This window comes from Zingiber officinale, unplaced genomic scaffold (assembly GCF_018446385.1).
Source record: "Zingiber officinale cultivar Zhangliang unplaced genomic scaffold, Zo_v1.1 ctg112, whole genome shotgun sequence".
Classification (NCBI taxonomy): Eukaryota; Viridiplantae; Streptophyta; class Magnoliopsida; order Zingiberales; family Zingiberaceae; genus Zingiber; species Zingiber officinale.
In genome coordinates, this window is record NW_024589814.1 from 137,408 (window position 1) to 164,979 (window position 27,572).

At 37.1% G+C, this 27,572-nt stretch overlaps 2 protein-coding genes across 2 annotated transcripts in view; both read right to left on the reverse strand.

The window, feature by feature from the left end:
- LOC122035803 (protein SUPPRESSOR OF QUENCHING 1, chloroplastic-like) overlaps positions 1-27,572 on the reverse strand; it is a gene marked incomplete at its 5' end in the record, with an annotated part of 64,540 nt that overhangs the window by 25,775 nt on the left and 11,193 nt on the right. The window contains 14 exons of the mRNA XM_042594914.1: positions 4,905-5,012; positions 5,090-5,211; positions 5,289-5,338; positions 5,652-5,809; positions 5,919-6,012; positions 6,261-6,325; positions 6,915-7,019; positions 7,224-7,421; positions 8,581-8,703; positions 10,146-10,241; positions 19,780-19,890; positions 21,470-21,545; positions 21,636-21,696; positions 23,287-23,365. Coding sequence (XP_042450848.1) covers positions 4,905-5,012; positions 5,090-5,211; positions 5,289-5,338; positions 5,652-5,809; positions 5,919-6,012; positions 6,261-6,325; positions 6,915-7,019; positions 7,224-7,421; positions 8,581-8,703; positions 10,146-10,241; positions 19,780-19,890; positions 21,470-21,545; positions 21,636-21,696; positions 23,287-23,365 — 1,446 coding nt within the window. The remainder of the gene's footprint in view (positions 1-4,904; positions 5,013-5,089; positions 5,212-5,288; positions 5,339-5,651; positions 5,810-5,918; positions 6,013-6,260; positions 6,326-6,914; positions 7,020-7,223; positions 7,422-8,580; positions 8,704-10,145; positions 10,242-19,779; positions 19,891-21,469; positions 21,546-21,635; positions 21,697-23,286; positions 23,366-27,572) is intronic.
- On the reverse strand, positions 12,441-19,770 carry LOC122035798. The gene is made up of 4 exons (XM_042594900.1): positions 15,654-19,770; positions 15,525-15,612; positions 15,042-15,438; positions 12,441-14,958 (listed from the first exon to the last, which is right to left on the reverse strand). The coding sequence occupies exons 1-4, from the start codon at positions 17,074-17,076 to the stop codon at positions 14,605-14,607; spliced, it is 2,262 nt and encodes a 753-aa protein (XP_042450834.1). The 5' UTR covers positions 17,077-19,770; the 3' UTR covers positions 12,441-14,604.

Here is a 27,572-nt window from a genome sequence, read left to right on the forward strand (position 1 = left end):
TCCTCCGGACACAACTAACAAATCTCCGAATGAACAACGGCGAGAAGGTTGCGCAACTCCAAGCAAGGATCAAGGAGCTGATAACGCAACTAACAAATCTCGGGGAAACGATAACAAATCGAGATTCCATCCGGTATGCATTAAACGCCTTCCCAAAGACTCCAGAATGGGCGTCCTTAGTAGATGCTTACTACATCTCTAAGGACTTTGAGGTAAGTAGTTTAGAAAGTTTATTTTCTACCTTCGAATTTCACGAGTCTAGACTTGCAGAGCCTAAACAAGTAGAGAAGTCGAACCTCAACATTGCCCTACAAGCTGAAAAGGACGATCCCGACTCCGGAGCGTCGATCAACGAAACGAAGCCACTTCGGTAAGATGTTTTAATAAATTTCTTAAATCTAACAAATTTAAATCGCAGTCGAGGAAGCATCAACGCAACAGAAGGACGGTCCGATGCTACAACTGCAACGAGGAAGGGCACATTAAGGATGACTGCCCTAAACTGAAGAAAAAGAACAAAGAGAAGCCTAAAAAATCGACGTCCTCTACACGCAAGTGCCTGAAGGGCACATGGGATGATTCTTCATCCTCCGAGTCAGAAGTCGAAGTCTTCTCAGGATTAGCACTGATGGCTAACCATCTCTTCGAAGATGACTCAAGCTCAGAGATGAGTATAGATGAAAGGGGAGGAACCTCAGAAGGAGAAGAAAGCTGCAACGAAGGGGGAGCATCACCAAGTAAGGTACGTGATCTCACTCCTAATCAGTCCTTTCAATTTATCAAATTACTTACGAAAGATCTAGCAAAATTAAAGAAAGAAAATACTGAATTGAAATTGAACTTAGCAAAAGCATGCCCACTAGAAATGTATGATAATTTAAATTTAGAAAATTAAAAATTGAAATTGAGAAATTGAAAAATAATCATGAATGCTTAAAATACTTTCCAAAATCAAAACTAAGGATTTATGAAAAATTAAATTGGTACATTAGAAAACATCAGGGACAACTTAGGAAAATTCCTAGAAACTATATACCCCCTAAGTTTTTAAATAACTCGGTAGGAAGAAACCTTTACTGGGTTCCAAAATCATTTCTAGACTAAATTTTTCTTAAATTAGGGCTAACAGCGGGAAAATTAAATATTACAATTTCTTTATGAGGTTTTGTCTAAGGAAGTGGTTATTGCTCCAATAACCAAGAAGACCTAGTACCTCGTCACGACCTGAAAACTAAAATATTGAAATAACATGTTTAATTAACTTTCTGGTAAAACATTAAAATTGAAATTAAATAATGCTTTAGAAAGTTTTTTTTTAACATCTTTTTAATTCAAACAAAAATATTTCTTGCATAAAATTTGTTTTAGGAAAATTTTCTATAATTTTTTTTTTCTAAGTTAAAAATTTCTTCTAAAATTAGAACTAAATTAGAAATCTCTTTTTCTTGCCTAAGTTTTAGTATAGAAAATTCTTTCAAAGTTCTCAGAAATTTGTATTACACGACTTAGGAATTTTTTTTCCCCGTTTTTGCTGTGATCAAAGGGAGAAAGTTTAGGTAACAAGTTTAGGGGGAGTTAGGAAAATTAAAATGTTTTTATTCTAACTTATGCACAGTCTACTAGTTAGGAAAATTAAATGGTTGTTATTCTAACTTATGCAAATTCTAATATTGCAATTTAAGTGCTTAAAATGTTAGTTTAGTAATTTTCTTAAAATTACTACTTGTCTGTTGTTGGAAATTGTTGGACCCCGTGGTTGTTTTGATGTGATCAACCAAGTTAATTAGGTCCTTTTTGTTATTTGATCCCTGTGTCTAAGTGTGCAGGAGCTTAGGAGCGCAGGAAGTCGAGCGGAAGACGCAGCTAGCGAGAAGGGCGGCACGGGAAGAGAGCCGACGGGCTCGATGCGTCCGAAGGACGAGAGAGCTGCGGAAGAGTACACCGGTGGGCGAGAAGAACGTGCACGACGTTCGAGGAACGTAAAGCCGGGACGGAAGCCTATTCGAGGAGAAGGCCGGAAATTGGATTCGGGTGAGCCCTATTTCGGTTGGCCGGAATCACCCAAAAAAACGGAACTTCGGAAGTTGAAGCAAAGAAGCAAGTGTGCTGGAAACACTGCTCAAGGCGACTTCATCTGGTCAAAAGTGACCGTTTGAGCGCGGATAAAGTTTTATCCGTTGACTTGGTTAGAGGCGCCTTGGACCTTGTTGGAGACGCCTTGGACCCTCGGGATAGACTTTCCAGGAGCTATATAAAGGCCCCTAGAGCTAAGAAATATTCATTGGTTCAAACAATCAACGCTGTAATCACTCCTAGCAATAGTTCTGAGCTTCTAAGTGTGTAAAAGGCTTCTCCGCCTTCAGAGAAGGAGATCGTTAGCGCGCTTTTCACCGCCTTGAATTAACAACTGTCTTGGTTGTAACCAAGTCAACTTCTGGCCTTCTCTAATTCTTTTGTTTTATTATTTTATTACTATTGCTATCTATTTAGAGTTGAAAAGCCTTGAGGAGGGTATATTTTTATTTTGCAGGCAATTCACCTCCCTCTTGCCGGCCCCGCTACACCAACATTAAACCCCCACTTATTTATTCGTGCACCTTCAATATTTTATAGTTTCTAGATTGGGACATGCTCCAAAAACCATGTGTGCTTCATTATACAGAATTTTACATACATAATAATGTCCATATAAAAAAATCACAAAATCTTACGATCTTTCTGTCGATCGATGAAAGCTAATTTCGCGAAAGATACGATCTGGGCAGATTATGAACTGGACGCGAAGCTGAGAGAATTTTGAAGGTCGGTCAAACAAAAAATGGTTTGGTCGACCGAATAAAAAAGTTATAAAAAAGCCCCGAGGCTCGAGATTCAACAATCATTTTCTTTCATCAACTCTGATCAATCCCTCTCTGCTTCTCTACTCCGTATAAGTGTTGATACGCTAAAGCTGTCCGACAACGTATGCTAAGTTCTATTCATTTGTTGTCGGTACCTTTTTATTATTGCTTGCATTAACTTAAAAGGTGATAGTAGGTTGTTACTATCAGAATATTGTAAACACAATAACTAGGGGTATTATTATAATTATGTTGTATATCCTTCTTTATATAAGTCAATAACTCCGTGGTGTCTAATACATGATTTTTCTCTTAACATAGTATCAGAGCCAAACCCTAATTTTTCCTCACCGCCACCGATTCCCGCCGCCATTAGTCAGGCTGGGCAGGAGAAAATCTCTCCCGATCCCTCTTCTCCATCTGGTCTCCTCTCGTGATTGCGACTTTGTTGGCCGATGATCCTTGACAAGAAAGCGGCCCTCCCGCTCAAGATCGCTGCTTCTCCTCCTGTCTGCCGCCCATTTCTTCCTGTCCTCCCTCTTCTCCCTCTCGCGTCGCCCGCTTCTTTCTCCGTGGTCGTCTGCGTCGCCGAAATCATCCCTCTCGTGTCGCCCGCGAGTAAACCCAATGATTTTCCCTTGCGTGTCACCTGCTTCTCCCTTTCGCGTCGCCCGCAACCCTTAATTCCTTGTGCGCCAACAGAGAAATCTCTATCTCGATTGCGAGCACAAGCCGCCGCTGCTCTTCCTTTTGCGTGGAATATAGCTATCCTCAGATTATTCTCATGTTCGTGATCAGATCCTGGGCAGCCCCACAAAAGCTACCATGGGCAGTACCTGGGCGACTCTCCTCTGTATCCATGCCAAAGTCATGACGTTGTCTCCTTCCGTTCCTAGTGACTGCCACAAAAGCTTTGGTCTGTCGAAACAACAACAGACCTCCACCTCGTAAGGGTGGCAAAGGACGTCCTTGGTGTGATCACTGCCACCAACCAAGTCACACGATTGATAAGTGTTGGAGTCTACATGGTCGACCTTCTCGCACTGCTCAAGTCGTTTAGAGTTCTGTCGCTTCTTGTTAACGTTGTTCATGAACGTTAACAAGCTAAACACATGTGTTCAAACTTGTTTGCTTAGTTTAACGAGTTGTTCAAGCTTATTTATTTAATTAATCATGTGTGTATTGAATGAACATAAACAACCTCTTACCAAGCCGAAAACCAAGTTTGTTTACGAACGCTTGGTTCATTTACAGCCCTAACCGGCACGCCCGAAGTATTGTGACTGGCGAGGACTCCTCCTGCGAGCCTCACGATTGCTGAAGATGTCTCGCGCAGGATATGGGGCCACCGAGGGCACCTCCTCCGGGCCTCGTGGCCGCCAAGGATGTGTCGCGTAGGCCTTGCAGTCGTCACTAGCGGCGCGAACAGGAAGGAGAAGAGGAACGCGCAAACAAGAAGGAGAAGAGGAAAGCGCGAACAGGAAGGACCGAAGATGCCTTAGCCTCACGATCGCCGAGGACACCTCGCGCATCGCAAGCAGGAATGAGAAGAAGAGCGCGCGAACATGAACGAAGAAGAAGGTAAAAGTTGAACTTAAGTTTTGATTCAATAAGTTAGGTTAATAATTGCAATCAACTCCTAGCAATAGTTGAGATAATTTAAATAGACTTAATTAAACCCAAATAAAATTATCTCATTATATATATATATATATATATATATATATATATATATATATATATATTAAAAAATATTTTATTTATTATTTTTTGTATATTTATTTTAAAAATATTTAGATTAATTGTTTTTAGTTAATATATTTTATGTTTTAAAAATACCAAAATCATATAGGTATGGCACGATACAATTTCGGTACCGTCTCGTTCCGGTCCAGGATCGAAACCTCAGCATAGGTCGAACTTTTAAACCTTGTGCATAATTCAAATTTTTCTAGGTGAGGATGCTCACTTATTCAAATTATCAAGATCAAGAACTCTTAATTCATTCAAATTTGAAGTACCTTAAAATTAATTCAAAATTGGATTCTTGATAATGAAAAATACCTTGTGATTATAAGAGTCTGCTATATATATTTGACCATCTCTTCCACAAAATACTCCTAAGGGATGTTGGAGAAGCACATCTGAACCTACTCCATCATGGTCTCCAAACTGTTTGACATCAAATTGCTATTTAGCACCATCCTAGAACCAATTATTTTACTACTAGATTTAAGATTGTTGATTACCCTAAACAAATTATCTGGAAATAGTGGATCACCCCCTGCAAGCAACCTTGATCCTCCTGTCTTGAGATCAACAGCTCTAATGGAGCTGCTCTCACTATCAGCTACATATAACTCCTGTAAATCTACATTACAAGTAATTGACTGAGTAGACAGCTAGAATAACAAAATATTTCAAGCTTAGAATAAGTGACCATCTTACCTGGAGCCAATGTTATTCCAGAAGGTTGTGCAAAGGAAGTGCTTTTGGAGCTGTCAAATGAGAAAGGAAAATAATATTGAAGTATAGCTAGTTATTGCCCCCTAACATTAGTATCAATTTATTAAAATAAACAGCGCATTATAAAGAGGGCCTACAGTGTTATTCTAAGAGGAATTAAATTGATGAGTCATATCAGTAAACTTATGGAAAGAATTACTGAGAGAAGAATACGAGGTGAAGTAAATAAATTTCCCAAATCAATTTGGTTTATTCTTGGACAATTGACTATAAATGATGGAAATACAGTAGCACAGGAGAGTTCCAGTAGCATAGGAGATTTCAAACCATGATAACAAGAAATACCTTGAACCATTCAAATTTCTTTCATAGCCATCTCCACTAAAAGCTTTGGTAACTCCATTTGATGAATTGTACTCCCAAATCTGGTGCTGCCCAGCCATTGCAATATAAACTATTTCACTGGAGGGCTCATAGCAGAGATCCCATGGAGAATTTAGCACCTAAATGAAGAGATCAAAGTAAAGTCTAATCAATCAAACAAGATAACATGAACCTGGTATTTTGTTAACAGTGTGCAAAAAAATAGAAAACAATGTTCCAATGCAAAACCTGATTAGTTCCCCGTTCTCCTCCATCACGGTCAGAACCTTTGGTTCCATTACCAGCAAGGGTTCTTACGGTGTCATTAACAAAATCAATGACCCTGAAAAGTAGATGCATGTCAAAAATATGACAATCTTTTTAAATAAAGAAAGAGCATAAACAAAATTTTCCCTCAACATTCAAACCTAGTAACCTACTAAAGGTTTTCTTTGAGAATAAATTTGAAGGACTCTTGTAACCAATTTCACATTCATAAATATATTTGCCATAAACCCATATGCTTCAGAAGTATCAACTAAATTACTAGGTAAATTAGATATAACATCATTTAGTGAATTTCAGAACTACCTCAGAGCGTGATTTTCTGTGTCAGCAACATATAAAAGATTTTTCTTCGGGTTGTATGCAAGACCCTGAAAGCTAAATAAAAATAATCAAAAGCCAAACAAGCTGAACAGTCAATACATTAGTCGTACAGTTGGATTCTTTTCAAACTGTCGGTTAAAGCCTGAATTTAATTGAAAACAGGATAAGATGGTCCAAATTTTTACCTTTTTGAACCACTTAATCGTTGATGTTTTCAAAATAAGGGTTTTTGAAAAAATATTTTCAAAACATAGAGAAAATAAAAATTTTAAAACTGATGGGAAGTTCACCTAGGAACGTTAACACCACTATTAACAGTTGGATGGAGTTTGGGGCATTTATATATAGATGTACATGTACCCATAATATGTATTGGATAAAGATGAGTTAGTGGAGACTTTGCATATGGTGAAATCACATGCAACGCTCAGTAATGGCACTGCACTCTACCATGAAAGTGCAAGTGCCAAAAATTGTAACCTGCAGGATATGATTATGGGCAAGTGCCAAAAAAATTGTAACCTGCAGGATACTTCCAAGATTGAAAGTTAGTGCAAGTGCCAAAAATCTAATTATAAGACCATCTGAGAGTGCAAGTGCCAAAACATTGCATGGGTTTAGCAGGATACTTCTAACCTGAGGACGATTGAAAGTGGCACTGTCAAAATTTCCATCATTTAGTCCATCCTCTCCTGTAGCTCCAACTTGAATGATAAAGTTCCCATCTAGATCAGTGACCACCTAATCTCAGAAAATTGGAAGATAAGGATGCTAGGAGTTGAGACAAACATAGTTTCATAAAGGAAAATTATTAGATTAGCTTTCTCAATAGTTATGACAAATTATACTTCTACAGTATTGCATACGATTCATCAAACAATGAATACTTTTGCCAAAATCATAATAATATTTAGGTAAATATGAAATAAAATCTAGAACACTCACAATTCTATTGTGGTTGCTGTCTGAAATAAAGAGCCTATTGTTCAGTTCATCAATTGCCAGTTTCCCTGGGAATTTTAAAGGCGAGGACAATAACCGAGGATCATTATCCTTTTCTAAAAATAAGGGAATAACAGTGTTCTCCAATAATTTCTTTTCTCCATAAAATTGCAGAGCTGCATCAATGAAATTATCAAGATCCTGAAGGGTGAAAGGAAAAGGGTACATTTATTAGCACCACTTATTTGAAATGCTCCAAACTCAAAGAACTAACAAAATCATGAGTATCGGTGGTGAAGGGTGAATCATTAACAGGGTCTGAAATGGTTTGTACATGTTACAATCAACATTTACCATGTCCTGCGGAAATAAGATTTCTGGTAGGAGTTGAGCAATATCAGTACATACTATTTTGGATATTGTAAATAGAATTGTTGTCACTCGAGTGCCAACAACTCAGTCAAATATTTGAACATTTGAGCCAATGGGACCTTTACATATTATCAGGTTTTGTTTTGCCTCTCCTTGAAACAACTAATCTATATATTATTCACTTTGCTAGTTGGTGCAACTTCCTAGTATCATTAATTGTTTTCCCTAATTTTATATAAAAAAGGAACCAGCCCTATTTATCAAAAACCCATTTATTCCCTACCATGCCCGTTAGCTCCATACATTCATCTTATGGGTTCATTAATATTCCATGCTACAATTCTAAGTATGTCATCTTCTTCATTTTTGGACATTCTGATCTGTAAGAATTTGAACTATTTATTGTCATTTCCAGTCAACTCATTAGGTCAAATGGCCAATAAATTTTTAGTGTTCCAAATAACAAAAGTAAAGCCATCTGGGGGGATGGGTGCGTTGAATGGAAAGGTTTTTTTTTTAAATTTGCTCATAAATACACATTAACCACAGGAACAAACAAATGCAAATTAGAAGTACCTATTCCTATAAAAGTCTGATGATATCAAAACAGATGTGATCATGAATTCATGATGTATGCTCAAGTAACTAGTGCTCAGTCAGACTGGATTTGCAGTTATGTCGTGTTCTAGTAATACAAACATGAAAAATATTCTTATAACCAGAATCTAAGTCTTGATTATTCTACTATATCTACTGTACCACAGACATTGGTTTTACAATAAAACCTTATTTCTATGACATCAATCAAAGAACGTTTTAACAGATACAACTGAAGAAGGAATCTGAGTTTTAGCATCATATAAAGAATTCAATAGTCAATAACTAAATGAAGAGAAATAAGAGAAAAGCATTAGCATGAACATATTGATCCTCCCCTTCCTGTACGAAAAGATGAAGAAATAGTTCATTAATTGAATGTGTATAGTACCTCTCGATGACCCTCTCCTGATATTTGCAACAGAACTTTCCCAGTAGGGCTAACAACAACAAATGTTGGCCAAGAGTTAACGCCTAATTCTCTCCATAAGTACATATTGCCATCATTAACAACCTTGAAGAAAGCATGAATTCAGGTAGGGAAAATGGGGAACCAAATCAAACAAGTTTACAACAATGACATGTAATTTAGGCAGTAGTTTAGATTCGATTTACGTCATAATAGGGAAAACAGTCAAGACAAAATGAAGCAAAATTAGTTCAGTGACAATTTATTCTGTCATCCAGTCAAATCAATATCAAGCATATCACAATGTATATAACTATGAATGTTAATAATATTCAGTCTGAATCCCCAAATACAAATGCGATCCTCTATCAGCAATGGTCAGGTTACTATAGGTATGTGTCTAATACTTAGCTAAGGCACATAGGTTTTGAGTTGAACTTTGATTGCTCAAATCAGTGCCATGTCAATAGCTAACTCAACGTCAGGTTGATATTTATGTTTACCATTTGCTATCCTCAAACAGAATGGCCAGGTTTGTATAGGTATCAGTCTACTTACATCAATTTTAGGTTCAGTTCTGTATAAAAAAATGAGTAGCCATGCCATGAGCCAACTCAAGGTCGTGTTAATATTTTTGTTTACTCAATTTAATTCAAAATGTAGGTGGTGTAATCCACAGGTGTAGGTACTTCGCTGACTTAGGATATAGGTGAACAAGGATCCAAGATGTGGTTAAGGTCAAGCTTCATTCTTAGGGTTACTCCAACACTTTAAGAATAGAAACGAAGCAAAACTTAGTGGGAATTACGGATGTCAAGCTTAGCTACCAAACTGAAAAACTCACAAAAGCAGCAATTTCTGGAGAAAACTTCGAGTGAGCATAGGACTTATGAAACCTATGAGGCTAGTTGTTATTTCTTGTTAACAATTTCTAAAATTCTGCTACAGATTTTAAAACATGACAATTCTTAATATCCTTATTTTTATTAAAAAAAAACTCAAGAAAATGACTCGAAAGTGGGAACACAAGCTAGGATAACCTGATTGTATATTTTGTTTACTTTATCAAAGTCACTTATAAATCTAGCACTACTCCACAGTCTACTAATCTGTGTTTTGAGATAATTCACTGTGAGACTTGAGGAATTCTGTCATGGGTGGAATGAAAAATTTTGCACTTGCCAACTAGCATAGAGTGAGTTTGAAACACTAAATCCAACTACTAGTCCCTTGCTAGATTTGTAAATTTTGACTATAAATGATGTATGAAATAGAAACCATTGTTATACCTATATATGAATGATCTTACCATAATAACATGATTCCACGTGCTTAACTCTTTATTCTAACAACATAATTTAAATTTCGAAGTCTCACTCTGGTTACACTTAACTTGTACAGTATGAACATATTTTATATTATGCCATACAGAAAATGATTAACAAAACTTACAACATATGGAATTAGTAGAATAGGAAATTTAAGAAGAGAGGCATAAAGTTTCTCGTATAATATTACTTCTCTAAATTGAATAGTGGTCAGCTTACTGGATGTGAAATGTTGTAGCGCAAGACTGCACTTCTAATTGCTTCAAGATCTTTCTCGTTATCGAACTTTGCAGAGTGTACTCCAACAACTGTAAACTGTACATAGAAAACAAAACTACCTTCAGATGATTATTCGTTTTTTCCAAATGAGGAAGGGACAACAGATATATTCACCCATCTGCATATATCCAATAGAAACATGAACAAGAAAGCTACAAAAGTAGAGGCAAGTAACTGGGGAGCAGCCCCCCGGTGCCAGACAGATGGTTCGAAGGGGCCAAACAGGATGCCATTTTTTGTCATCGACCAACCTTGCGGAGGAACAAGCCAACGGCACACACAAACCATAGAGCAGCAGGAGGGGCAGCCTCCCAGTGGCTAGCAGATGGTTCAAAGGGGCTAAACAAATATTCACCCATCTGCATATATCTACTAGAAACATGAACGAGAAAGCTACAAGAGTAGAGGCAAGTAAAACATGCAACAGGAAAGAAAATATGCAACAAAAGGAAAACAAAAGAGATGAAGAATAGCCAAACTAAATAATGCTAGCAGATGATAATTCTTCCATCAGTTGCTTGAACCTCCATGAAGTTCTAATCACTAATGGAGAGTGGTTCTTTAAGAGATGACCAATACAACCCTGAAGAAGCACCGAGCCAAGAGTTCAAGATAAAAGTCAGCTCATTTCAAAGCCTCCAAATAGAACATAATGGAAATACAACCTTATGGGGAATCTTCTAGTGTAGCCACCAATCAAGAGAAGCTGAAGTGGGACAACCGTGATTGAAGCAACAATCTTCCATCCAGCACTAGCAAAGTCACAATCAAGGAATAATAGATTTGAAATTTTCTTAATATTGAAGTAGCTCCTTTAGGCACTGAGGGCACAATGCAGATTAAGCTATGTGAGTCCCTATTCCTTAGCCTAACTACAGTGCTTAGCTTATCATGAAGTTGTTTAAAATCTCGACCCGTGCCGAGGTTTTGATTCCAGACCGGAACGATACAGTTTCGGTATCGTATCGTGCCGTGCTGATACGGTTTCGATATAATATATATATATTTATCAAAACTTCCAAAATAAAGGATAGATAATTTAAAGTATTTTCTTTAATATTTATGGTTCTAAATCTCTTATTCTAAGATAAAAAATATATATTGTCTATAATAATTATATTAATTAACAGAAAAATCCTAATTTATATATAATAATTATATAAACTTTTAATTTATTTAATTACTTAGAAAATGAGGAAGAAATAATTTCTTATACAAAAGAATAGGTACACGACTCTCTTATTTATAGAGAGAAATTACAATAGAAAGGAAACTAATGAAAAGGAAATTAAATAATAAGGAAACTAATTAAAGCTAATAATTTTAATTTTAATTTTAATGATAACAGGATTTCCAACACTCCCCTCAAGCTGGTTTGTAGATATCTTCCATAGCCAGCTTGCCAGCTTATCAAATTGTTTCTTGTGTAGTCCCTTTGTTAATACTGTTGGTGCAGCGGGGCCAGCAAGAGGAGGGTGAATTGCCTGCAAATGAAAGTATACCCTTCTCAAGACTTTCAACTTAAAAATGCAACGCTAATAAAAATGAAAGAATAGAAATAAAGAGGAGACAGAATTTTAACTTGGTTACAACCCAGGGGGTTGTTAATCCAAGGCGGTCGAACAGTTCTACTAGAATATCTCCTTCACTGTAGGTGAAGAAGCCTTTTTTACACACTTAGAATGCTCAAAGATTGCTAGGAACTTAATACAGAGTTGAATGATTATTTCCTAGCTCCAGGGGCCTTTATATAGCTCTTGGAAACTCTATCTCAAGTGTTGAAGGCACCTCCAAGAAGGTTGAAGGCGCCTCCAAGGAGTTTGATCGGATAAAGCTTTATCCGATTGCAAACGTTCATTTTTACTGGGTCTGACGCGCCTCCATTACCCTGGAAGGCGCCTCGGACTGGGTCTGAGGCGCCTTCAAGGTTATGGAGGCGCCTCAGACAGTGCAGCGGAGGCGCCTTCAGCACTTCGTTAAAGGCGCCTCCAGCTAACTTTCCAGCTCCTTTTGACTTCATTTTAGCTTCCGATGCTCCAATAGCTTGGGTGATTGCGGTCAACCGGAATAGGGCTCACCAGAACTCAATTCCCGGCCTTTTCCTCGTGCAGGCTTCCGTCCCGGCTTCTCGTCCCGCAAACGCCACGCGTGTTCTTCTCGTCCACCGGAGTACTCTTCCGCAGCTCTCTCGTCCTTCGGACGAACCTAGCCCGTCGGCTCCCTTCCCGTGTCGTCCTTCTCGCTAGTTGCGTCTTCTGCTCGACTTCCTGCGCTCCTAAGTTCCTGCACACTTAGACACAGGGATGAGATAACTAGCAGGACCTAATCTAACTTGGTTGATCACATCAAAACACCCACGGGATCCAACAAATACATCAGCTAATTGTTCATTTGTTGGAAAATATATCATGCATATTATTCCAGTGTTGATTTTCTCTTTGATGAAATATTTATCCACCTCTATATGCTTTGTGTGATCATGAAGAACAGGATTATGAGCTATAGAAATAGTAGCTTTGTTGTCCTCAAGAATTTTTTGATCCACATTACCTCAGATTCCATGGGCAACAGCTCTGAATTCTGCTTCAACATTACTTTTGGCTACCATATTTTGTTTTTTACTTCGCCACGTAACTAGGCTCCCACCAACAAAGGAACAGTAATCTGATGTTGATCTCCTATCCATAACACTCCCTGCCCAGTCTGCATCTGTGTAGACTTCGACTTGAAGATGTCTATGTTTCTTGAATAATAAACCTCTTCCTGGAGTTCCTTTCAAATATCTCAATATCCTATAAACAACCTCGAAATGTTATGCTCCTGATGAGTGCATGAACTGACTTACCATGCTAACTGCAAAAGCGATATCAGGCCGCGTATGAGACAAGTAAATCAATTTTCCTACGAGTCTTTGATAAAGGTCCATGTTCTTTACTTCTTCAGCCCTAGCAGCTTGTAACTTCAAGTTAGGCTCAATTGGAGTCTCAACCATTTTACACACCAGCAAACTTGTTTCTCCAAGGAAATCAAGAATATATTTTCTTTGATTAACAAATATACCTTCCTTGGACCTTGCAAATTCCATTCCAAGGAAATACTCGAGGGCTCCTAGATCTTTAATTTGAAACTCTTTTACGAGTCTCCTCTTTAGGTCTACTAATTCTGGTTTATCATCACCGGTTAAGATAATGTCATCAACGTAAACAATTAAAACAACTTTACCCTTTTTTGAATGTTTATAAAATATTGTGATCTGCTTGACTCTGCAAAAAAATCATAACTAATAATAGCCTTTCCAAAGCGTTCAAACCATACTCTTGGTGACTGTTTAAGTCCATAGAATGCCTTGTTTAATTTGCACACTTTTCACTGCCAAGTCCTTCTCAAATCCTGGCAGTAGACTCATGAACACCTCCTCTTCTAGATCACCATTGAGAAATGCGTTTTTAATGTCAAGTTGATGTAGAGGTCAATCTAAATTTACTGCAAGAGATAACAAAATTCTGATAGAATTTTATCTTAGCAATTGGAGCAAAGGTCTCTGGATAATCAATCCCATAAGTCTGAGTGAAGCCTTTAGCCACCAGTCTAGCCTTGTACCTTTCAATGCTTTCATCAGCTTTACATTTTATTGTAAACACCCATTTACACCCAACTCGTTTCTTGCCTTTGGGTAGATCAACTATCTCCCAAGTGTCACTTCTCCTTAAAGCATTCATCTCTTCCATGACTGCTAAATTCCAACTCGAATCATCCAACACTTCCTGTATTATTCCTTGGACCAAACAAGTGTGAAATCCTATAAGTGAAAGCTTTATGACTTTTTAACAGCCTTTGGTACAAAAGATAATTTACAATAGGATAATTAGTGCAATTTCAAACACCTTTTCTAATTGCAATAGGAACATCAAGATCGGGATCAGTAGGTGAAGAATTAGACACAATAAGAGGAATCAAAGCTGGACTTGTGATAGGGTTACCTGAAATTTCGAAGCAAGAGCTCGGTTTTTCAGACGGGTGTTGTGTAGGCTTGACATTCGAGTCTTTATTCATGAAATCTCTTCCTAGTATAAACCTGAAGCTCAGAATTCATATCACGACCAAGGTTGTCAAAATCGAGATTCTACGTTGAACGGAAGGGAGTTGTAGAATCGTAAACTCGTAGTATCGTAACACGAATCGTAAGTTTCTACCAAAATGTAAAATTATATATAAACATATATATACTCATAGAAAATAACATAGATAAGATTAATAACCTCAAAAACACATTAAACATTTGATTAAACTAAACATTTATAAGGTCTTCTACAATCCACACATAAAATAAGTCATAAGTCACAAATTTTAGATAACATATAAGTCTACAACATGAAAAATAATAGTCAAGTTCTAAGCTTCATAAATTCATGAATTCATAATCATCCTCCATGTGTTCTTCATCTCCAACATCCTCCATGGCATCTCCACCTTCTTCAACTTCATCATCATCATAACTAGGCAGCTCCAAATCATCATGAGGTGCTCCACTACTAGGTTCTTCTTCAACTGGAACCAAATCTTCATTTGAAGCATCCAAATCTAAATTTTCACTATCATCCACAATCCAATCATCATCAGAAGCTAGGTCATCAATGCTATAGTCATTGACTTTCCTCAATTCCTTCTTCTTGGCTAATTTTGAATTAGCCATCACAAAGACTACGTCAATCATCGTTTTTGCCTTCAAACGATTTCTTCTCTTAGTGTGGACCTAAATAATAACAAAATCAATTAACACATACTCATATAATCACATACAACTAGGTAATTTCATTCTTGAATGAAATGCAATACCATCTCAAATGCACTCCAATTCCTCTCACAGCCAGATGAGCTGCATGTCAAGCTCAAAACACGAATAGCAAACTTTTGCAACTCAGGATGTTCATAACCATATGATTCCCACCATTGTGCTGGAGTTTTGGTTTCAATTCCACAAGTGGCTACTGCACTACCAAAGAATTTCTTTCGATATTTGAAGTCTTCCAGTTGAGCATCAATCTTCTTTACTTCTTCCATACTTTCAACCATCCTTTGTAGACAATCATATATTCCTCTTTTCACTTCAAAGTCAGCTTTAAAATTAGGACTGTAATGAAATTGAGGGTTAAGGTAATAGCCCGCAGCATGCAAAGGCCGATGTAGTTGATTATCCCATCTTGCATCTATAATTTCCCATAGAGGCAAGTAACTAAAGAGTGAGAAAAAATTTGAATTAGTTTCCAAGAAATTATAAATTTATACGAGTATTTAATAATTAGTAATAAATTAAGTTACCTTTTCTTAATACCATTGAAGGCAGCTTGTATCTTTTCTTTGGCCCTGTCCATTTCCTCATAAATGAACCCCATGGCAGGCTTCTCATCTGAGTCTACCAACGAAGGACTTTGATCAAAGGATAAGCACTCCTCAAGCATGTAATAATGCTTTTCCAGAAGTCCTTATCCATTACCACATTTTCAATAACCTTTCCATCTTTAGTCTTTGCAAATTGACTAGATTTCCATTCTTTGGATGTAAACATTCTAATCAATGCTCCCTTATTGTCATTCAAGCAACCCAAAGTCAAGTAAGATGTGGCAAAACGGGTAGTGGCTGGTCTAATCAAATCCTTTTCTTTGGTAAAATGATGCAATAGAGAAATAAGCGCAGTCCTTGAATAGATGTAAGTTGTGATCTTTTTACCTCGTGCAATTGTCTCTTTATGTATTGGTATCTTTTTTTCAAAATCCTCCAACATTAAATCGATGCAATGAGCTGCACAAGGCGTCCAATATAGCCTCTTTCTCTTCCACATCAACATCTCCCCGGCTGCTTTGTAGTTTGCTGCATTGTCTGTGACAATTTGCATTGCATTCTCTTCACCAACTTCTTCAACAATTTCATCCATCGACTTGAAAATCTTGTCAGCTGTTTTAGATATATCAGATGCATCAATTGACTTCAAAAAAATGGTTCCCATAGGACTATTAACCAAGAAGTTTAATATAGTCCTCCTCCTCTTATCTGTCCACCCATCAGTCATAATTGTGCATCTCATTTTCTTCCAAAATGCTTTGTGCTGCTCTATAACTTCTTTGGTGCAATCAACTTGTTGTTTCAAATACTTGACTCTAATCTCATGGTAGGATGGAGGCTTAAAGCCAATACCATGTCTTGCAACCAAGTCTAGCATCTTCTTGAATTCATCACTTTTTGCCACATGAAAAGGTATAGCATTATTGTAGAAAAAAGAGGCAATCCCTTGGCAAGCTTCCTCCCTCAAATTCTTCTTGAAAATGCCATTGATGGTAGTTTGACTACTCACACCCCTTTTCTTGAATAGATCAGCAGGATTCTTTGCAATTTCTCGCCTTTGTCTTTTTGCACCCTCCACCTCCTCATCTTCATATTGGCCAAGAGGACTTGAATCACTTGATCTTCCTTCAATCTCCTTTGCCCTCTTTATTAAATTTTCTTGCAATGAGGATACAATTTTCCACATTTCCTTCCTGACATCATCACTAACAGCCTTGCATGCTCCAACATCCTTTTGTGTTCCTGCCAAATGATGCTTGAGTCTATAAATCCCTCCATTTATCACCTTTTGACAGTATTTGCATTGCACTTTCTTTGGATTTTCATCAACTGCAATTCCATGTTTCCAACCTGGATCAGATCTATTTCCAGGAGCATTCACTGCCAATCTTTTGGAATCTGAAGTTCCACTAGTTGTGGAAGCTACGCTTGGAGTGGCTGCACCACTATTGGAGCTTGCTTCACCAGACCCACCAACACTAGCTTCTCTACTCATTTTCGTGAAATTAAAGAAGAACAAGAACACCACCATGCAGCTTCAGCTTCACCAACGACACTGCAACTCTGCAACAGCAGCTCGCGAACCACAGACGTGGCCAACAGCCTTCAGAGATGCAGACGGGACAGAGACGGCCAACGAAGTAAAGAACAGAGACCCACAGATGAGATAGATGGAGAAGGGACAGAGGCGGATGGTGGCGTACCTTTAATCGAAGTCAGTCACAGTGCCGGTCGACGCACACCGGACGCAGAGGGAGGAGGAGACAGACACGTACGTGAAGGAGACGATGGTTGCTGAAGAAGAACGAAGCACAGCAGTTGCGGCGACGATGGCTCGCGACGCGACTTAGGAAAGTTAGGGTTTCTTGGACCCGTGTTTGATCGATCGCTGCGATCGACCTTCCGGTCTTGGAAAACCAACGGACATTTCGCGTAGAATCGCTGGACTCTTACAAGTCTACGATTTCCGCTACGCTTCCACGCGATTCTGCACGATTCCACCCGATTCCGCTTCCGCCTAGGGACGCAACGCGGAAGGCCACCAAAAACACGTAGAATCGTGCGATTCTACGTTCCGACTTGCGATTTTGACAACATTGATCACGACGATCAGTTTGTAGTATTTATCCCCTGATCGAGAGTTTCCAACACTAGGCACTAGAGGTGGGGGATTATTTTCAAGATTGTCGGAAAAATGATATTGGGAAGTGGGTTAAAAATGTCCAAAAAAATTATCTTTTTCTTCACTTGTCGTCTCCTTGAGAGAATTTTTAGAAAAATAGGGTTTTGTTTTTAAAAAGGACACATCCTTGCTCACAAAAAAAAATTTAGTTTGAGAACCGAAACACTTATACCCCTTTTTGTTTGACGAATAACCCAAGAATACACATTTTATAGCACGTGTTTCAAGTTTTGAACAAAATTGACATGGAACATGAACATAGATAGTACATCCAAAAACTATGACAGACAAATCAGAAAACAATCTAATTTCAAGAAAAAGAAATTTTAAGGCAATCAAGAGGTGTTTTGTACTCTAACACCTTAGTAGGCATCCTATTTATCAAATAAAAGGCTGTTAAAATTACTTCACCCCATAAATACTTAGGAACATTCATATAAAACATTATGGCACGTGCTACTTCAAGTAAATGTTTATTTTTTCGTTCTGCAATGTCATTTTGTTGGGGGATATCTCAGCAAGTGGATTGATGAAAAATACCTTTTTCATTCAAAAAATCACCCAAGTGCTCATTAAAACATTCTGTTCTATTGTCAAAATGTAAAATACAAATTTTAATTTTGATTTGAAATTGATTTTCAATCAGAGTGTAAAAATTTTTGAACAAATTTCTCACTTCCGATTTTTTATTCATTAGATAAATCCAACATAAACGTGTATGGTCATCAATAAATGTTACAAACCATGTTTTCCAGAAAGAGTAGTAATTTTAGATGGCCCCAAGCATCACTATGAATCAAGTAAAAAGGTTTGAGGCCTAGTAATTTTTTGGCAAATAAGTTGTACGATGAAATTTTGCAAAAAAACAAATTTCACAATACATTGAGATTAGAAAAAAAGGCTAACAGACAAAAGGTTGCAGACTAATTTAGGAACATGAAGAACAGAATTGAGATTAAATTGTTCAGTCAGTTTGATAAGTCTTTTTCCTTGAATAGGTTAAAAACTACCATCGACAATTCTAATTTTTTCGTTTCCAGAACAAGGGGAATAAGTATCAAATAGGTCAAAGCAACTAGGCATGTGGTCTATCGCGTGACAACGAGCACACGCAATTCCTTCTGTCGCGTGACGCATGTTGAAATCATCACTATTCCGATGTTGATTTCGGTGTGTGGGCGGAATGGTAAGTCGTTCTGTCTGACACAAAACGAAACCCTAAACCCTGTCATGAACCATAGTCCACATATTTAGAATTCATTTGACGAAAAGAATTCCAAATAACAGCCCAACAAGTATCAAACCCACAACCCCACCAACTAATTTGACAAATCGTAAGCCAATCCCACCAAGGAGCTTTAAAAAGAATTCCAACTCCAATAGAAGGAGAGGACTTATGGCTATATTCACCATTCAGTATATCAGCAACAATGAAAAAGAGCTTTAAAAAGTTATGAAAATTCACCAAACATCTAAAGGAGAGACCAAGAGCAATATTTTGAAATGAGAGATCCTTGATCAATGTCTCTAGAAAGGCACTACTCATATAACTAAAGGAATAGAGCCTTCAAGGTGTGCACTCTGTGCCATCAGCCATGCCAGAATGAGAAGTTGTTTGACTAACAGACACACTGAATAAAGCTAGAAGCAGAAAAACATATGACATCAGAAATCCCTTGCTGCATATGACCCATATATCCCTTGAAATTTAGGATCTCAGAAATCCTACGGAATAGTTTAGCCGGTTATGCAAAGCCAAGTTTAGAATGCAAGACCTGACTTAACAAGTTTATAAATACAATCCGGTGAAGAAAGAAAGTGAATAGGAAATGGATAATTGTTCATTTGATGCCTGAAGAAGTTCCTTATAATCTGATCAATTTGTTCAATTGCCAAAGAAGGTAACAAATAATCAGGAGGGGTAAAGAATCACAGTGGTGGGAATGCTAATTTTTTAAGCCAGTAGAACAAAAAAATGATAGGAAGTAAAATCGGAAATTAAAAATAGTACAACTAAATAATAATAGTACTTGATAGATTGCATGAACTTACAGGCTTGTCAGCATATTTCTTTTCAAGAAACTCCAAATCTGGTAGAACATGCATGCAATTAATGCAGCAATATGTCCAAAAATCCAGGAGAACCACTCTTCCCGTCAGGTTCTGAGCAGTGCAACATAATGTTAATACAGAAAATAGCAGATTTCTTGAGAACTTGAAAATTTGTCTAGAAAATCTGGAAAATGGAATTGTACATAGACGTGAAACTTAGCAGTCCGCGGATGTATCCACATTTACCAAATATAAATAATAGCAAGAAATGTCAGACAAAAGGTTGAAAAAAGTCTACTTACTGGAAAGAGGTTGTAAAAACAATAAGTTATGTTTCTCTAACTGGAGTATTGGAAGTATTCTTTTAGCCTATTATGGCTCTAGATGGCAAGGTTTAAAATCTTGAGTCATGCCAAAGTTTAAGTCTTTGACCGGAACAAAACTGTTTTGATATCTTACCAATTTGGATCTATGGTGCCGGTAATGGATAGAAATTAAAGAAGGAGATGAAGCATAGGAAGGAGATATTGTCATTGTGGAGCATGATTTTAAATCTTATATCATGTTGGGCGAATTAGTTGAAACATATCATTCCTATAAATTATTAAAACTCAATATCACTCAGCATAGACAATGTTTCACTCCTTTGCTTCATCTTCTTCCTTCTTTAACCTCTAATCCATCACCAACACCATGCATTGGAGCATCAGCAAGATATTGGAACAATGTTTATGGTCAAAGACCGAAACTACGGTACGACTAGAGATTTTGAACCTTAGTTCCAAGTGATATCGAATTTCGATGATTTTACCGAAATGATATTTTTCAATCATTTCACCCGACACGATTCAAACCATGCTAGATGCCATCATAAAAGAGATCAAACACCTTATTTTTTATCAACTACAATCTTAATCATGCAATTACTGTACAACTTGTTAGTACATATAACAGAAATGCAGAACAATTTTTTAGTCATTATCCTAAGCTATCTTCAGTACAATTAGATTTAGACAGTCACACAAGAATATAGAAGCCCCTCTCCATTTCAACCATCCACTTTTTATCTTGACACCATTGTCAATATCTCTTGTTGAGTTGAGTGCTTCACTAGTAACGTCTCTGGAGATCTGACCAAAGACATTAGAACTTTGAAGCATATGCAGAAGGTGCATGTAACAAAGACTAGCATGTATTTGCTTAACGGGCATAAAGTCATTGTCGAGTGTTTGAATTGGGTTTCCACTTCATGAAAATAGTTCCCTTGAAACATGTAATAACTTGTTGAAATTAAATGGAGTTACTTAAGTTGCTAGGATCCAGCATGGCTTGAGTACATAAATAGGAAGTTACTTGTAGAAATATGCATACAATTATTATATATCACTTCAATCTCCCTCTCTTCAATCTTCATCATTCCTCTCTTTTTGTATATCACATTTCTCTGCTCTTCTCTACTTTTCTCTCTCAATTTTATTTTGTGTCGTGGTATTAAGAAAGTGATATTACAAACATTTCCACCTAGCATCAAGACTATCATTTTAGCAATCATACCTAATATTATCAGATTATACAGAAACAAATATGATTACAAATCCATTAAACAGTTCCAAATAGTGAATCTTCTTTTTTAAGATATACGAGTACATCAAGAACTAGCACAAACTGAGAACACAAAATATTGAACTACCCTGCGAAACTGAAGTGGAGCTGTGTTCAACCATTCAAGCTTAGATGGGAACTCAGGCATGTCTATGGCAGATCCCCTTACAAAAGGAAGACATAGTCGGACAACAATTTTAGTAGAAAAACCAAGACCAAAACTAGCAAATGATCAAAGAATGAAGATCACATACCTAATTTCCATATCAGACAAGTAGTTTTTAATCTGTTGTATTCTCAATGACCGTGAATTACCTGTAAGAAGCACATCGTTTAATAATGGTATATAATACGTGACATATGGGACTCATCCAACAAACAAAGAGGCTAAGAATGTGTGACTATATTTCAATCAAATGTCACTTGACACATTTCATATGGATTCATGTGCAAACTACACTGTAGAAACAGCTGAAAGAAGTTTCAATGACCTAAATGAAAGGCCTAACCAATTAATCTGTAAGGCCACCTTCCCCAAAATGTTTAAAAGCAAATTAAAAGTAGTCCATTCATCTAAGCTTATAAAGCTCTTTCTTTCCCAAACTCACCACATAAAACTAACAATTCATGGTAATAATCTATGAGGAAAGATTTGCATTTGACCACTCACCAAACCTTAAAATCTTAAAATCTCGAGCCGTGTCGTGCCACATGTTCAATTTATAACCAAAATGATATAATTTTGGTACCGTATTGTGCTATGCCGATATGGTTTTTTACCTATATAGATATATAATAGCATGAATTGATATAAATATATAAAAGATACATAAAAGTTAAATCACTCTATATAAGAACCAACTAACCAAGAAGTACAGTCAAGAAATATAATCGAGAAATAATGATAGTTTTCAGTAACACAAAATATGTCTCAAAGAAATAGCTGGACTAATAAAATCTTATTAAATAAAGATTAAAACCAGTAAAGAAACTGAAATAATAATTGGTCATCCACAACAATCAAATGGAAAAGAATGATTAAATTGACAGAAAAAGATTAAAGACTCTATGAGTGTGGAGCAAATGGTAAAAAAAACTAAGCTCAGCAAAAGAGATAAGCTTCACCGTGTTGACGTGTGAAATATTGAAACTTGGAAATACCAACGTTGGCCAAGCAAGTTCTAAATGTATAACCCCAAATTATTGAATATCATCTGGTGCATAGCCAATTTGAGAAATCAGCAAATGTGGTTTCTCAAGTGAAGAAATGAATATGAAATCAAGGCATTTACTTCTGATTTTGGCCAACACAACATTTGCTAAAAGAACAGAAGATAAACTACCTAGATTCCATGGTTATGAAACATGAGTTTAATTAGTCAGTCTATTAGTAAACAAGGAGTTAACTAGTTAAGTTTGTGATCATCAATCAACACAGGTTTCTTTGCATCTATTCTTCCATAAAAGAAAAAGAGACTAACTAGTATAAGTTAGCTGGAAAAAAAAACAACTATAAGTTAGCTGTTTTATCATAGCTCTTAAAAGTCCTCAAATAGTGTATTCTTACAAACAATGAACACATTATAATTAACTCAAGGATGAGCGTTAAGAATATTATTATAAAACATGAGTATATTTGTAACAAATAGCCTATTAATAGAATGGTATTAAAGGATAGTGTTGAGAATTTCTCCCTGATATGGATGGTTAACACTATATTTCTACAATCATTTAAGATCAAAATCCAGGGAACTAGTTCGTCACTAATCAAACTTCTCTAGCAACTACTCAAATACATAATTTAAAATCAAATAAAATATAAATAGATGACCAACTTGCATAGTTAAACCAGCTATGCAAACATAATTGTTGGAAAAGAGATACTATTCAAATGTACAATCATACCATTGTTATTCCAAAAAATTGGTTGATCTACTCCAGTAAACAAGTTCACCAAACCTTTCAGAGATGCATATTGCATTGCCTGGAGATGGGTTGAAAAACAGGAAAAGAAAACAAGTCAATTTAATTAAACTAGCAGAAATTCAGTGATGATACATTAATATCAGTATATTCTATACATTTCACTTAGCTTGATTCAAAATACTCAGTACAGGAAGTTAAGCCCCCTGATAAAATCAAGAAAGTCAAACCCCCATCATCAGAGAGTAGTGACAATATGCAAATTTTCAATATATGACCCACACCCAAACTAGATAAGAAGCATAATGAAACATATTGGAATATTACTGATATACCTAGGGAGCCCGCCCTGGTCAAGCTCACTAGCATATCTCACTTTGAGAACATCCCCAACCGGGAACATCCCGACCGAAAACATCCCGTACCAAATCACACTTTGGGAACATCCCCGACCAAAACATCCCCTCAACAGTGCCCTGACATTAGGAATATCCCCGTAGCAGATCACACTTTAGGAAGAACTTCCCTGTAATAGTGCACCCACTTAGGGAATATCCCCGACCGAGAATATCTCCAAAGTATATCACACTTTACGAACATCCCGACCAAGAACACCTCCGCAGCAGTGCACTCACTTTAGGAACATCCTGACCGGGAGCATCCGTAGCATATGCCACTTAGGGAACATCCCCTTTGCAGAACACACTCTAGGAACATCCCCGACCGGGAACATCCCCATTGAGCTAGATCCCTCCAATCAAGGCCTACAACTGTTCCTGACAATTGCAACCGGCAATCACTACCCGCAACCGCCTCTAATAAGCAAGAGGGCAGTGGACAAGGCTTGCAACGGGTGACTGGACGATAGCAGGCATACGACGCTAACACTGTTGCCCTACTACCCGTAACTCAACACAACTGTATGGGCCGAGGATTGAGGTGGCATCCCACGTGGATAGCAGCACCCCCGAGTATCAAAAGGTAGGTGAAGCTAGAATTGGTATGCTCTCTCCTCTCTCATGCACGAACATTCTCACTTCCTTTTCATTTTTTTCTCTATACCAATTGTAGAATCGTAAGAGTCGAGAGAGAGGGTTGAATCTCGATACTTTAAAACCTTTTCTTTTCCGACTTCGTAAAACTGAATTTGCAGGGAAATAAAGTAAAAGCAAAAGACATAGAGACACGTGGTTTCACTTGGTTCGTAGTCCAACAACCAAAGTTTAAAATCTTGACCCGTGCCGAAGTTTCGGTTCTAGACCGGAACAATGCGGTTTTGATATCGTATCGTGCCGAAGTTTCGGTTCTAAACCGGAACAATGCGGTTTTGATATCGTATCGTGTCGATATGATTTCAGTATTTTTTTAATTATATATAATAATTATTAGATAAATATGTTTATTGTGTATAATTTAAAAATATATTGTATATTGATTTTACATAAGTTCTCCATTATGTAGAATCGTAAGAGTCGAGAGAGGAGGTTGAATCTCGATATTTTAAAACCTTTTCTTTTCCGACTTCGTAAAACTGAATTTGCATAGGAATAAAGTAAAAGCAAAAGACACAGAGACATGTGGTTTCACTTGATTCGTAGTCCAACAACCAAAGTTTAAAATCTTGACTAGTGCCGAAGTTTCGGTTCCAAACCGGAACAATACAGTTTCAATATCGTATCGTGTCGATATAATTTTAGTATTTTTTTAATTATATATAATAATTATTAGATAAATATTTTTATTGTATATAATTTAAAAATATATTGTATATTGATTTTACATAAGTTCTCCATTATTGAACAATTTAATATTGTTAAAAAATAATTAAATATAGTTTTCTTAAAATAAAATTCTCTATCAATAATTCGAATTAAAATTGATACATCATAATATGTTATCTTACTAATATTAAAAGGAGTGATGTGAACTAGATGGAAACATTGGTTCTTGTAAAATTTTACTTAGATCAACTCTATAGTTCTCCAATGCCCAAATTAAATAATTATAATTATATAAATTAGTATAAAAATATTATTTTATAGATAATAATTATATAAATTAACTATTTATTCATTTAAAAATTTATTAATTTAAATAATATATATTTAAAATAGTAAAAACATTAGAATATCAATTAAACATTAAAAGTAAAAAAATATAATATAATTAAAAAATATATATCAGAATATAAATTTGATTTATTATATTTTTAAAAAAAAATAAAACTTTTTAAAAAAATTTTAAATTTTTTTAGAATTTTTAAACAAAATTTAAAATAATAAAAACAATTTCAAAATATCAATTAATAAAATTTATTATTTTTTAAATATATTTTTTATATTTTATTGAGATAATTTAATTAGGGTTTATGAAAACCTCTTTAAAATATCACACTTAAGTGGGAATTGTTTGAATTATTTAAATTGTAATATTAATTTTGAACAACACCTCCGCGGGCGACGCCTCCAGTGGCACCGAAAGCGTCCGACGACGCCTCCGGCTGCACTAGAAGCTTTCAGTGACGTCTCTACCAGCGCCAGAAGTGTCCAGCAACACTTTCAGCTCCGCCAAAAGCATCTTGCAACGCTTTCGGCGCCGCCAAAAGCGCACGGTGACGCATCCGGACTCACCTTCTGCTCGCGACACGCGTGCGTGACATGATGACGCGCTCAAAATGGCCTCGCGTACAGTGCAGATTTCGCTTCCCCAGCGGAACACTAAAAACCGTTTGTGCCGCCTAGCACGGAATGACAATTCATTCGCTACCAACAACTACTACTCTAAGGTCCACCTTCCTTGATCGCTTCCGATGGGCAAAATCTAATATAGTTCTTCCGAAGAAGAAGATTCGTACAAGTATGAAAGAAGGATAGTAACACGCTACTATTTTCTACGTGCTCATCCTCGTCTGCTACAGCTCGTGCAAGCTACTGCTTCTACTACTATGCTAAAGCTGACTTAATCGTTGGAGAGATCATGTCGGCCATTATCAGCACCAGTTACCCAATGTTGATGTGCAAGTCTTGAAGCAACACGAGTGGAAGGGAGTAAGCATTCTAACGGTCAGAACCCACGCAAGCTGTGAGACTATCCCTCGAGAATGAGAGGGTGTCACTATCCCTTGGAAACTTTGCATTGTGGGCTCCAAGATCAAGGCCTCTGCAACCGACGCCTCGACCTCCTCCTCCCAATTATTGTCATATCTCCTCATCAACATAGTAGTGATCAATTGCGTGAGTTGCCCCAATTGCCCCAGTGATATAGGATTGACTGTCATTTCCAACGCTATTCCAATAGGTGATCGTCGTTGTTCCTCCAAAACCTCAGGGTATTGATCCGTCAAAGTCCTCCATGTACTTGCCATCCTTCTTCGCCTTAACTCAGTGTTCCCATAGACGACGTCAATGATGATGTTGTTGTAATATGGATGGGTTCTGACCGGTAAAGCGCCTTCTTCCCATTCGAGCAGTCTCAGGGCATGCAAGTCAACACGGATTAGTGGGCACCAATGATGGCCAGTGTACTCAAGTTTTCGCCTTCACCAACTTTTTATACTAGGGAGTGAGGCGTCATCCATGTAGGAGGATGTCACCTCAGCCTATGATCCACCCGATTGGCGAAGTTGTGCAAGGTAGTAGAGAAAACACCCTAAAGTGCCAAGCTCTATAGGGATGTTCTAGGTCAAGATGTTCCCCTAGCATGCTACTGAAGTGAGGGGATGTCCCAGTCGAAGATGCTCCCAGAGCATGTACTAGAGTGAGCGGTTTTTCCTTATTGGAGATGTTCCCACAGTGTGTACGGGAGTGCGGGGGTGTTCCTCGTTGAGAATGTTTTCATAGCATGTACTAGAGTGAGAGGATGTTCTCAATTGGGATATTCTCATAGTGTGTACTGGAGTGAGATAATGTTCCTAGTCAAGGAAGTTCCCATAGCTTGTACCGAAGAGGGAATGTTCCCATAGTGTGTCGGAGATGTTCCCCGTCGAAGATCTTCCTAAATGTACAGGAGATGAGTGTTCCTGATTGAAGATGTTCCCATAGCATGTACCAGAGAGAGAGGGTATTCTTAGTCGGGAATATTCTCGATCAGAGATGTTCCCATAAGTCGTCGAGTTACCTTGGTGAGATCTGAATATCCCCTAATATATCGGTTAGTTAAATTTTAGTTGGATAACTTTGTTGAAAAGTTATTGAGTGTGCTGATCTCTTTGATTTGATATTTAACCAAAAATGAGATTACTCTTGATGATTTAGAACAAAAGGAGGGAC

Excerpts from the sequence above, each read along its gene's own strand:
- LOC122035798 (XM_042594900.1), bottom strand. The coding sequence starts at position 17,076 with ATGGTGGTGTTCTTGTTCTTCTTTAATTTCACGAAAATGAGTAGAGAA. Across the intron at positions 15,439-15,524 it reads TTCAATGGTATTAAGAAAAG|TTACTTGCCTCTATGGGAAA; the intron begins GTAACTTAATTT and ends CTCACTCTTTAG. Across the intron at positions 14,959-15,041 it reads ATTGGAGTGCATTTGAGATG|GTCCACACTAAGAGAAGAAA; the intron begins GTATTGCATTTC and ends GTTATTATTTAG.